The 12350-nt window shown below is 35.1% G+C and overlaps 1 protein-coding gene across 1 annotated transcript; it reads left to right on the top strand.

Moving 5' to 3' along the window:
• The first annotated feature begins 898 nt into the window (after nt 1-898).
• On the top strand, nt 899-11685 carry LOC111294944 (D-alanine-D-alanine ligase family). Its single transcript, XM_089744185.1, has 24 exons — nt 899-1435; nt 1562-1633; nt 1791-1834; nt 1919-2030; nt 2190-2261; nt 2833-2895; nt 3525-3602; nt 3712-3804; nt 4213-4332; nt 4944-5030; nt 5200-5409; nt 5501-5548; nt 6014-6268; nt 7398-7504; nt 7769-8013; nt 8443-8511; nt 8605-8669; nt 8798-8967; nt 9126-9204; nt 9566-9821; nt 10240-10285; nt 10685-10793; nt 11146-11208; nt 11403-11685. Exons 1-24 carry the CDS (start codon nt 1118-1120, stop codon nt 11481-11483), a joined length of 2862 nt encoding a protein of 953 aa, XP_089600311.1. The 5' UTR covers nt 899-1117; the 3' UTR covers nt 11484-11685.
• Nucleotides 11686-12350: the final 665 nt, after the last annotated feature.

Below are 12350 nucleotides of genomic sequence, written 5' to 3'. Positions count from 1 at the left end.
AAGAGGGAAAGGACTAGGATCCCGTCTAGGTTGGAACTCCCCAACCACAGCGGCCATGACATAATTGCCAAGAGCGCATCCTTCTTAGTTCTTACATAAAAATATTGCAATTTTTAACCAAGGTTGTCACATGTCAGCCCTGCAATTTATCAAGTGACAGGCTCTTGTTTTTATTTATATATATATATATATTTATTAGTTGAGCCTAACTGTGTTTTCTTAATTTTTTTAAAGATGTGAAGCTCATAACTTTTTAAAATTTTTTTCAGTATGAGGCTCATATTTAGGCTTTCATTCTTTTATTAAAAAAAGAGTTCGATTGAAGTATTCATATTGCAATTTTATTTTTTTAATTTTAAATTGAATAAACTTTATAATAAATAATTTCGATTAATAAAGATATTAAACAATGTATATTATATAGATTTGATTTTCCCAATCAGACAAGGGATGAACTTTTTTCTTTTTTTATTTTAAAATTATGTGAATTTTACAATAAAAAAAATCAATTAAGTAGATATTATAAAAAAAAAATCCGCGCGTTAATGCAGATAATTTTTACATAGCCGTTTGGAAAATAAATATAAATAAATACTAGATAGAATGATATTGGGTAGAATTGTCTACCCACATAGCCATATGAACACCCCAACGGTCCGAGTGGCCATTGGATGGAGCTTCATCTCGCATTCTCGCTCGTAATGTTGTGCCCGACGGTATCCTCAGGTTGTCCAATTTATAATGCAGTGGATATGTAAGTTACTATCCGAATTATTATTATTATATATTTAAAATATTCATGGCTTAATTTGTGTATAAATAAAACTTATTATTGCTTATTTCACTTCACCTACTCCTATATATAATATATAACCACAATGTAATTAAAATTTTTTTTAATCAAACAAATGAATCCAGCCCAGGCACAAGGAGACGACGGCAACGACCAAACCAAAATTATAAAAAAATCTCCTTAATCTGCCGCCGCAAAATCATTTTCCTTAACACACAGAAAACAAAGAAAAAAATAAAAGTGCCACCCATTCCACTCCCTTTACTATTTATTGTTTATGTTTAAAGATTCTTCACTTCATCAACTCCTAACTCAGTTCTGCAGATGGCGTCCCTCGCGTGCGTCTCCAACCTCTCCCTGCCCCTCCGTGCTGCCAAGACATCACCGTCTCTTCATCTCTCCTCAAACTTGATTGCTAAATTCACCCACAAATTAGTGACTACTGCTTCTTCTTCTTGTTCCTCATCTTCAAAAACGGTGGGAGTTGCAGTTACGCGCGCCACTGCACAGGTGGCGGACGCCGTACTGGTGGACCAAGAGGAGAAGAGTCGGGTGTTGAGAGTTGGTGTGATATGTGGAGGCCCATCGGCGGAGCGTGGGATTTCCTTGAACTCTGCTCGCTCAGTACTTGATCACATACAGGTCAACTCTCACTTCAATCCAGTACACTAGATTTTACATACATGACCCATACGTAACCTATGTATATGGTCTATCTACATTCATGCTAATACTGACAGTTGGCAGTTGTGGTTTGTTGTTTTCTAGGGAGAGGATTTGCATGTGAGCTGCTATTATATTGACTCTCATCTCAATGCCTATGCAATATCCTCTGCTCAGGTTTCTACTTTCCAATATTAATGATGACAATAATAATGGATGTCATGTCCTGTGATAATAATGGGTTCATTTTATTATCTATGTTTCACTTATTTCTTAAACAGTTTCTCCTTGTAAAAAATTGGTCAATACTCACTACTCTTCTCACTTTCTTCAGGTATATTCCAATACTCCTTCAGACTTTGATTTTAAGCTCGAAAGGTCAGCAATTTCACCTCTGCTTTCCTTGTACATCAATTTGCAGCCTTACCCTAAAAGATGATTGAAATTGTCTGTCTTTTGCAGTCTTGCCCAAGGTTTCCAGTCTTTGTCTGAATTTGCTGAGCATCTAGCTGCCTCAGTGGACATAGTTTTCCCTGTTATACATGGTCGTTTTGGTGAAGATGGTGGCATTCAGGTGCATTACTGTAATCCTTCATTATGAATGGCACACATGCACAACTCAAAAATGCAGACAAACATTTGTATCACTTTTTGGAATTTTGATGTCGCACACAGCATTAGATAATACAGTATATTTCTTTTTCTTTTTTTTTTCATGTGATGCACTATTCAGGAGCTATTGGAAAAAAATAATGTTCCATTTGTTGGCACAGGATCCAAGGAGTGTCGTCAAGCATTTGACAAGGTTCAGAAACTTAACTACCTCATATCATCATGACTAATCTGTTTGTACTTCTTATATAAATCTAACTACCTAATGTTTCATGATTCATTATCTTGAACTGGAGCCTAGAATAGAGCCAGGCACTCTTGTGTATCGTAATCTTTTATATACACTTGCTATATTCACAAACACTTGTAACATAAGCATTTATTGTTTGAGTTCAGAATCCTTTTCTCAACTTTTGTGTACATTTGATCATCTTCAATTTTGATAACCTGATCAGTGCCAGACAAGCTAAATTGTAATACTGCATCCCTAAATTATATTACCAAAGCTACATGTGGTAGAAAGAACATGCAAACTCACTTTATGATTTTTAATGTATCCTGTGTTTGTATATTATAAATTAGGTTGTAACAGAGCTTATCAATAACAATTCATAGTTAACCTAATTATAAGTATGCCCCTACTCATTTGGTTCTGAATGGAGACTTGAATGCATTGCATTCTGAAGAATGCTTACTGATTAGTGTTAGTTGGCTGCTGGGATGAAAATACAATGCTAACTCTATGTTGCTTTAATTTATTGCAGTATGATGCCTCTCTGGGCCTTAGCAAGCATGGGTTTGTAACAGTACCTAGTTTCTTACTGCAGGTATTTTCTTAAGTTTTCTTAATTAGTTTCTTCTTCTTTGGAACAATTATCTATCGTATGTCTCTATTCAGTCTTTCATGTGTATAATCTCTACAGAGCGCACATGTGGACATACTCAAATGTTTCTCCCTTATTGTTGATTGGGTGATAGAGGCCATATAGGCTTATATTTTGATTCCTGCTGTAGTGATTTCATGTTATTTTGACTTCGATCTTAGTTTTCCTAAAGATGATTTTGGGAGTTTGTTTAAGCACTGAAGTGATTTATCTTGTTGGCTTTTACTTTATCATAATTCTCCAGGATACTGCCTTGAACCCTTGATGTTAAACCTCTATATCTGCCTTCTTTTTCTTAGGCAGCAATTTTTGGTCTAGATACACTCTGTATTATAGTGTTGGAAATTCTTAGACAAAATCAAAGAATCTAAGAAACCCGGTTAATTTTGCAACATGTAATATGCTGCTGTAATGTTATTCATGATGTCTATATTCAAAAGCAGTCTGCTTGTGTAGTTTAAGACTAAATGCAAACCTTGCTCTTGAAGATCTAGTAGCAGAACTTGAATAAGTATTTTGGAGTTAGATGTATCTGATTACATTTGTGCTGTTAAAAAACGATGGCATTTTAGGGAAGTGAAGTGAAAGAATCTGAATTATCAGAATGGTTTGCACGCAACCAGTTGGACTTAAACTCAGGGAAAGTTGTGGTACGTCATCTTCCTGCTCTTGAGAAAGAGTTTGGTACATAGCCATAGTGAGGTAATTTGACAGACATTTATGTCTTGAAATTTCATGACATCATAATTTTTTTTCTAGGTCAAACCAACAAGAGCAGGGTCAAGCATTGGTGTCACAGTTGCATATGGAGTTACTGATTCACTTAAAAAGGCCAAAGAAATTATTTCTCAGGTATATTAGGTTTCCACACACTAACGTTAATCCACTTTTATTATGTCAAATATCCAGTCAATGCATGAGGATGCTCAAGTGAGTTTGATTTAATTTAGGTTTAATTCCTATTATCATTGGAAAATTCTTCTAATATGCAAAAGTGTTTTATGTAGTATATTATTTTCTATTGTAATATCTTCTAGTAATGAACAATTTAAAATAATTTTTTTGATTCTTTTGGAAGAATAAAGTAAATGGCTGGAAATTAAATATCATCTTTCTGTTGAATTGTCCTGAAGATTCTGCAAACAGGATTAGTTTTGGACTGAGCTGCAGAAAAAACTGGTCCAGACTAAGTAATGGTTTTTTGAAGCTGTCATTGGTGTTAACTAATGAATTATGTGTTTTATTTATTTATTTTTGTAGGGAATTGATGATAGAGTCCTTGTTGAATTATTTCTTGAAGGAGGGAGTGAATTTACAGCCATTGTTCTTGATGTGGGTCATGGTTTTGGTTGCCAACCTGTTGTGCTACTGCCAACTGAGGTAACTCTGACTAGATACTGTTGTTTCTTATGTAAACATCCCATAAAATGGGCGTATACTGTACATATAAACCTCTTATAAAAGCTAATTCAAATGATCTAATCTCATGACAGCAAAACCAGATAAACCAGATAATTTTTCCCTTAAAAATCTAATCTTAATCTGAAATTGAATTCAAATTGCAGCTAATAAACTTCATCTACTTATCTGGTTTTGCTGTTATTATCCTGATCATATGAATTAGCCTTGATTCCTCTATCAGCAATTTTTGGTCTTTTCATCCACTTTTTAGGATAATTTTTCCCTTAAAAATTGATATCAGTAATTTTAGCACTTTAGAAGCTAATTTTGAATGTTATTTGTTTTTAATGTTTAACTTTTCGTAGGAGCTAAAATTTGATTAATGCATGGTGAAATTAATGATGGAATTTTAAAGGAGGTTAAAAGTCAAAATATTCAGGAATTCCTTTAACATAACTTTTCATTTTCATGGATTAGTTTTTGGTCATAATGAAATATCTTATACGTTATGTTATTTTTTAGATGAATGATAATTATTACCTCAGCATAATGGATAATTTGGTATTAACACAATGGAATCTGTGGCCCAGGTGGAGCTTCAATTTCATGGCAGTGGTGATGTAAGGGAGAAAGATGCAATTTTCAATTACCGAAGGAAGTATCTTCCCACACAACAGGTCTCTCAAGGATGCATCCCTGCATTTTCTATCTAGATACACATGTTATTGCTTATCACGCACTTGCAACACTCAGAATGGGTGTATAACCCTTATCATTTTGAGTTGTCCCTTTGATGTTTGAATACTACATTGTCTTCCTAATTAGGAAATATTTCTGTAATTGTAGGTTGCATATCACACTCCTCCCCGTTTTCCTATTGATATAGTCAAAAGTATTAGAGAAGGCGCATCTTTGATATTTCAAAGGCTTGGTCTGCGTGATTTTGCTCGAATTGATGGATGGTTTTTGCCTTCTTCCACAAAAGCATTATCTTCTTCTAAAGATAAATTTGGAATGACAGAATTGGGTACAATTCTATTTACTGACATCAACTTGGTAAGATGAATCTTTAATTCTTTTCCCTTGTAGTTGCTGGCTTTGACGTCCGTTGTTACATCTCATGCTGATTTTTATTGTTATCTGTCAGATTAGTGGCATGGAACAGACAAGTTTTTTGTTTCAGCAAGCTTCAAAGGTACTTCTGAGTAGATATAGTAGTTTTGCTGCTGTTTTCTATGAGCATTCTGTGTAGCTTCTAACTGGTATGGAAAAGACCTATCATTTGTCCTGCAATGGACTGTAAAAATAGCCTCAGTTAAATGCACAGTGCAGTTAGAATTAACTTTGTAGGTATTTTATCGCAATTTTTGTTGTATAGAGAGCTAAAAACCACATAATGTTGAATGTTTATGGCTGCTTTGTATGATTATGAAATGATTTATGTTATTTGAAGTATTGAATGTTCAAAATAAAAAACATTTTGTCCTTTCTTTATGGTTCTCTGGATCTGACTGCTTTTCAAACCAAAATGCATGAGTAGAGTAGAGGTAGGATATTTTTTTGATTTGCTGTTGGATGTTTCTTGTGTTTTTCTGATGCAAATTTTTAAAAGATTTTTTATTAAGATTGTCATCGTTTGATTCTTTCAAGTTTTGTCCAGGTTGGGTTTTCGCATTCAAACATTCTAAGAAGCATTATCCATCGAGCTTGCTTGAGGTTTCCTCAGCTCGCCACATATAATGGTGAATCAGGTCAGCTGCATAGAAATTCAAAATCCTCAAAGCCTAATGAAACATCAAAAGGGTGTGAAGGCTTTCATAAAGTATTTGTCATTTTTGGAGGAGGCACTTCAGAGCGGCAAGTATCCCTTATGAGTGGAACTAATGTTTGGCTCAATTTGCAAGCATTTGACGATGTAAGCTATTTTGTTTTTACATTTTCTGATACATATCTTTTAGATCAGTAAGAGAATTGTTCACAACTTCACATCATCATGGGCTGTGCGCTAACTGGACTTTGTTACTGGCGATTTAAGAAGATTGAAATCTAACACAATAAATGAGCAATAGTAGATAGAGCTTATAGTAACTCTAAAGTAAATTGCTTTGTTGCCTTTCATTTGATGTTTCCAGGTTACATGTACAAAGAAGCATTTCATCCTACTTTTTCCTATTAACTGTTTATCATTGATGTCTCTATTTTCGGGCATTGACTCATAACTCATAACTAAAACTAACCTGCTTTTCATACTATATAAGTTTGGTACCTAGAAGTCTGCAGAAATTGACTCCTTTTGCCACCAGATTTCTGGAAAAAGAATCTAACAAAACTGTTTCTAGGGTTTTGGAGAGAGGGTGAAGAAGTGATTTTGCAGTTCTGCAATAGATAATAAATTTTTCCCCAAAAACTTTATATGTTGTTTATCCACATAAAGCCCATAAAAAGTTAACTTCTTCTTTGTTTTCTCTTATCTCTGTGAATTATTCTTCTGCTTTTTGGCTTCTACAGATCCAGTTCATAGATTCTATTGGGTGATTTACTGGTATTTCTATTCTGTGGGCTGCATCATTGAATTGTACAATTTGTACTAATTTATAAGAAAAGAGACTTGCCCTTTTACTTTAAATTATAGGTATGATACAGTCTGAGATACATCATTGAATTGTACATCATTGAATTGTGGGCTGCATCATTGAATTGTACAATTTGTACTAATTTATAAGAAAAGAGACTTGCCCTTTTACTTTAAATTATAGGTATGATACAGTCTGAGATACATCATTGAATTGTACATCATTGAATTGTGGGCTGCATCATTGAATTGTACAATTTGTACTAATTTATAAGAAAAGAGACTTGCCCTTTTACTTTAAATTATAGGTATGATACAGTCTGAGATACATCATTGAATTGTACATCATTGAACTGTGGGCTGCATCATTGAATTGTACAATTTGTACTAATTTATAAGAAAAGAGACTTGCCCTTTTACTTTAAATTATAGGTATGATACAGTCTGAGATACATGATGCTGGTGTCTACAGCTTGATGTAAGTCCCTGTTTGCTTGCTCGCTCAATTGATCATTCATCTACTATAGATTCAGATATAAAGGAGTCTGATGTGAGCTCCAGAGAAGTATGGTCATTACCGTAAGTATAGCTTTTATATATCTGGCCGCATCTTTTTTTCTGTTTTAAATGCACAGTTTCTAGGGAAATGTCTCCTTTTTATGGTCATAGATATCCCCTTCTATGGTCTTTCCATTTTCCCTTTCTAATTGTCTTGTTGGTCTTTTATGGAAGCCGCTAATCTTGGAATTACTGATGATGGTTCAATTGGTGGTTTTGCCCCTTCTATGATATTGTCAATCTAATGTGACAAATGAATTATGTGCCTTTTTCCTTTACATTCAGTTACTCTCTTGTGTTGAGACACACAACAGAGGAAGTCCTTGATGCATGCATGGAGGCAATTGAACCTGCTCGAGCTGCCTTGACGTCTCACTTAAGAAACCAAGTGATGAATGAACTCATGGAAGGTTTGAAGAAACATGGTTGGTTTGCAGGATTTGATATAGCTGATGAATTACCTGTGAGATATTCACTGACGGAGTGGATCAAGTTTGCCAAAGAAGTTGAAGCAACAGTTTTCATCGCAGGTTCTGTTTCTTGGCTATGTAATTGGTAGTGGTGAATGACTCACATATTCCATTTCTTGTTGAAATATGATAGCCTAATAATTGTGGATGTGGGGAAATTCTTAAATTACACTGACATATGTTATCTTTTTCTGAAATTGAAGATAGCTGAGATGGATTTCACATATCCTTTTTCATATTTAATCAAAATCCTCATTTCTAAACAGGCCCGGAAAGTTGTTAAAAGTTTTGCTGAGTTGCTAGATACAGTTTCATATCTCGAAATCATAGGTCCAATTAGTTGCTTTGCATTTCTTTTTGCTATGTGCTGCCTTTCACTTTCTCTTGATTGCATATACCATTGTGTGACTGTTGCATCGTTAACAACATTTCTCTGTAGATCCATTTCAGTTTGTTTTCAATCAATCAGCAAGTTGATGTTAATTGCAGTGCATGGAGGCATAGGTGAAGATGGCACACTTCAGTCTTTGCTGGAGGCTGAAGGAATTCCTTATACAGGTTCATCTTCATTGCTTCTTATGTATCAAGATTGCCACTTTCTTTGAATGGTTAATCAATTTTCCTTCATTGTGGCTCTCTTTTCACGCGAAGGCCCTGGTGTAATGGCTTCAAAGATTTGCATGGATAAAGTTGCAACATCCCTGGCTCTTAATCATGTATGTTAGCAAATATAAGAATGATACTCTAAAAGTCAAATAGAGTTTCTTTGACCACCTTTCTCTCCTCATTATAGCTTTGTGTAGATTTTTATTTGCTAACCATTATAGTTTGCGGAAATCAACAGCTGGGAGACATGGGAGTTCTTACCATAAACAAAGATGTAAAGAGAAAAGAGGATTTATTCAAGATGCCCATTCTTCAGACTTGGCATGACTTGACCTCAAAGTTTCAGTGTGAAACATTATGTATTAAACCAGCGAGGGATGGATGCTCCACTGGAGTCGCAAGATTGTGGTAGGTTTATCTTCCTTGTTCGATGCTGAGTACTGACTTACCTTTTCCATTTGACTATGATATGTTCATAATTTTGATATCTGCTAGAGCTATGTCATTCAATACAATATTATCTGGTTTTATTCACTATTATGATTCTAATAATCTCCTACATGCAGTTGTGCAGAGGACCTTGCAGTGTACGCAAAAGCCTTGGATGATTGCCTTCTGCGGATTCCTCCTAATAGTTTTTCAAAGGTATAAAAAGCATGGCTACATTTCATGGTGCTTTCAGATCAGTAGATTTTGGTATTAATCTTGAAGTAACCAGAAACTGAACAGAAATATGGAAAAAGGTTATTTGGCAAGGAAACTGGGATATGTTGAAATATCTCTTCAAGAAGTCTAATGTTTGCTCAAAATTATTGGTGGAACTGGTCCTTTATTCTCTAAAAATATATTATAACTTTCTTAATCGGTTAGCATATGCAACAAGTGATAACTTTTGGTGCAAGGTGTTAAATCTAGTAAAACGTTTTCCACTAGCAGATTGCATGTTGATAATAACATGTATGAGTTTTCATTATAAACACTTAACGTCTTTTTGAACAATGCCTAGGCACATGGAATGATTGAGATGCCAAACCCACCTCCAGAGCTCTTGATCTTTGAGCCTTTTGTGGAAACAGATGAGATTATTGTTTCATCCAAAACTGTGACGGAAAATTCACAATGTCTTCTATGGAAAGGACAGAGTCGATGGGTAGAAATAACAGTTGGTGTTATTGGAAAACGGGGATTGATGCACTCATTGAATCCTAGCATTACTGTCAAAGAAACTGGTGATATTCTGTCACTTGAGGAGAAATTTCAAGGTATGTCTTCTTTCACTATTATTCTCCTTAATGTAGATTGTCTTCGAATTTCTCCACTAAATTTCAGTGTATGCCCCTTTTGTTTTAATTTAAGCTGCTTCTTGTAGGTCATTATGAAGGATATGATGGCAACATTAGAAATGCTAATTAATGTTTTTGAACTAATTCTTGAATCATCTAATTAACAAGTAAATGAATTATGGGATTTGAATTAACCGAGGGAAGGATACGAGAGTGCTGCTTTTTTTATCCCCCCCCCCCCCTTTTTCTCTTCTTTTGCACCTGCATATAAGCTTTTGTACTGCTTATTTAACAAAGGTTGTTTCTTTATCATGTAATTTTAACAGATTCAGGGAAATAAATGTGTATATGTATAGAGCGCATTACCTGCAATAATGATAAAGTTTTTGCTTAACAGGTGGAACTGGCATCAATCTGACACCTCCCCCGGTGTCAATTATTAGGTTTGTCAAGAACCCTTACTTTATGGAAAATTGTCCCATGCTTCTATAACTGTTGTATGCATTGTTTGCAACAGTTTTCCTTCACACTGCTATTATAATGCCCCCAATAGATTGGCAAAGTCATACATCTATGATTCCAGGATTTCCTCTTAGTATTTTGAAAGCTGATAGGCATTTATGAGGTTCTGTGCTTGGTATCTTTAGGTGCTTTGCAGACAGTACAATATGATATCTATGTCACTTCAGTATTGATGTATCAGTTCCCACTTAGAGTAATGCTTAAGTGCATTTATGATATTTTTAAAGACAAAAGTCGCGCATTCTTTTCATACCTTTGCAAATTGTTCTTTTTTTCTTGGATTGATCTTTCCAATGAATTAGTTGCCCTTCTTTAATCAGTAATGAAGTTTTGGAGCAATGTAAACAGCGTATTGAACTAATTGCCAACACTCTGAAACTGGAAGGATTTTCAAGAATTGATGCATTTGTTAATGTTGACAGTGGAGAGGTATGTTGGTTCTATGATGTTATAAAATGTGCCTAATTAGGTTTTTGTTAAATTAATTTCAAGCTCGTAATTTTACTTATAATTTGAATCTCGTAATTTTACTTATAATTTAAATCATGTGGTGGGTGTCTTCCTTTACTCTGAGTTATGCTTGGTGATACAAACTCTCATCTTTACTCTGAATCCGTATGCATGATTGCCATGCGGGTCTCTTTGAAGCCCTTTTCTGTTTTGATGTCTTAATGATTTTCAGAGTAAGACTGGCTGCCCGATTAAGTGGTATAAATGTGCTGATTGATCTAGAATTCTTCAGTATTAAATTGAAGAATCTTCCTGGTTATGAAATTTGCAGGTCTTAGTCATAGAGGTTAATACTGTGCCGGGAATGACTCCTTCCACTGTCTTGATTCATCAGGTAAAACCATCCCGTATCCGCAAAATGTAGCATTCATTTATGTGCGACAGGTTCTTTTAACTACATCAAGAGATGCGTGTGACTTTGGCTCCTTTTTGTTGTTCATCCTCGTGAGTTGGAATAAGAGAATTGGTAGATATAGCTTCAAAGAAAACTAATTTTTGAAATTTCATGTTTTGCTGCACTGATTCCAGGCCCTGGCCGAGCAGCCTCTCATGTACCCTCACCAGTTCTTCCGTACACTACTTGATTTGGCGTCAGAGAGAGTGCTGTAAAAGTTGTTTTAACTACGTTGGTTGGTCTTCCTTTTATTGTATTCACTAATCTTGCATTGACAATTGAAGAATGAGAGAGAAATGGAAATGGGAAAAATTGAATCCCAAGTGGTCAAGTTATTATGTGGCAACAAGTATACGACGCTCAAGACTCAAAAGCATTTGGATAAATTACGAAATTTGGGTTTGTGTTTTTTCTTTCTTTCCTTCCTTTTTCTTATTCTCTTGTTATATCATAAAGCCTTAATATAATCATTGCTTGCCTATGTTTTAGTAAAAAATGATCAAGGCAAGTGCATGCCTTGAAGAATTTGTACGTGTAAACCCATCCATGGACCCAAACTCCATTGAATTGAATTTGATTACGCTTTTGGGAATATTTGGACGCTAACCACTTTAACAGAGCTTTATCGGGATTGGGAGGCTTTACATTACATATTTACATTAGGCAATAGCCCAAAAAAAAGAGGGGGGGGGGGGGGGGGGTTGCGCTTAGACGAGGATTGCTGTTTTGTAACTTGCAGGCAGGAACTCAGGAGGATATTTGTAAAAAGCTGGAATCAGGCTTCTTCTGCTAGGCGCATTATTATGCCCAGAAACAGTGTCCTGACCAAAGGAACGTGGCCATACTTATGCATATCGCATATAATAGTCCTCTGTGTCCCTAATGAGAATTAGGGCCTTGCTTCAAGATTTCCGTAGGAGCCGTACGTTGTGCTTACTCTATGCAATGTAATTAACTAACAAATGATCTGGGAATATTGTAGACTTTTAAAATGGAATTGATGACAGTTTAATGAATGCTTTAATTATATATCTTTTTTATTGGAAAAGTGTGGGCATACATGAAACGAGCAGATTTAAATT

Source organism: Durio zibethinus, chromosome 14, assembly GCF_047325235.1.
Source record: "Durio zibethinus cultivar Kanyao isolate XHJ-2024 chromosome 14, ASM4732523v1, whole genome shotgun sequence".
Classification (NCBI taxonomy): Eukaryota; Viridiplantae; Streptophyta; class Magnoliopsida; order Malvales; family Malvaceae; genus Durio; species Durio zibethinus.
The sequence above is the reverse complement of the archived record's forward strand: the minus strand, read 5'-3'. Positions and strand labels throughout refer to the sequence as shown.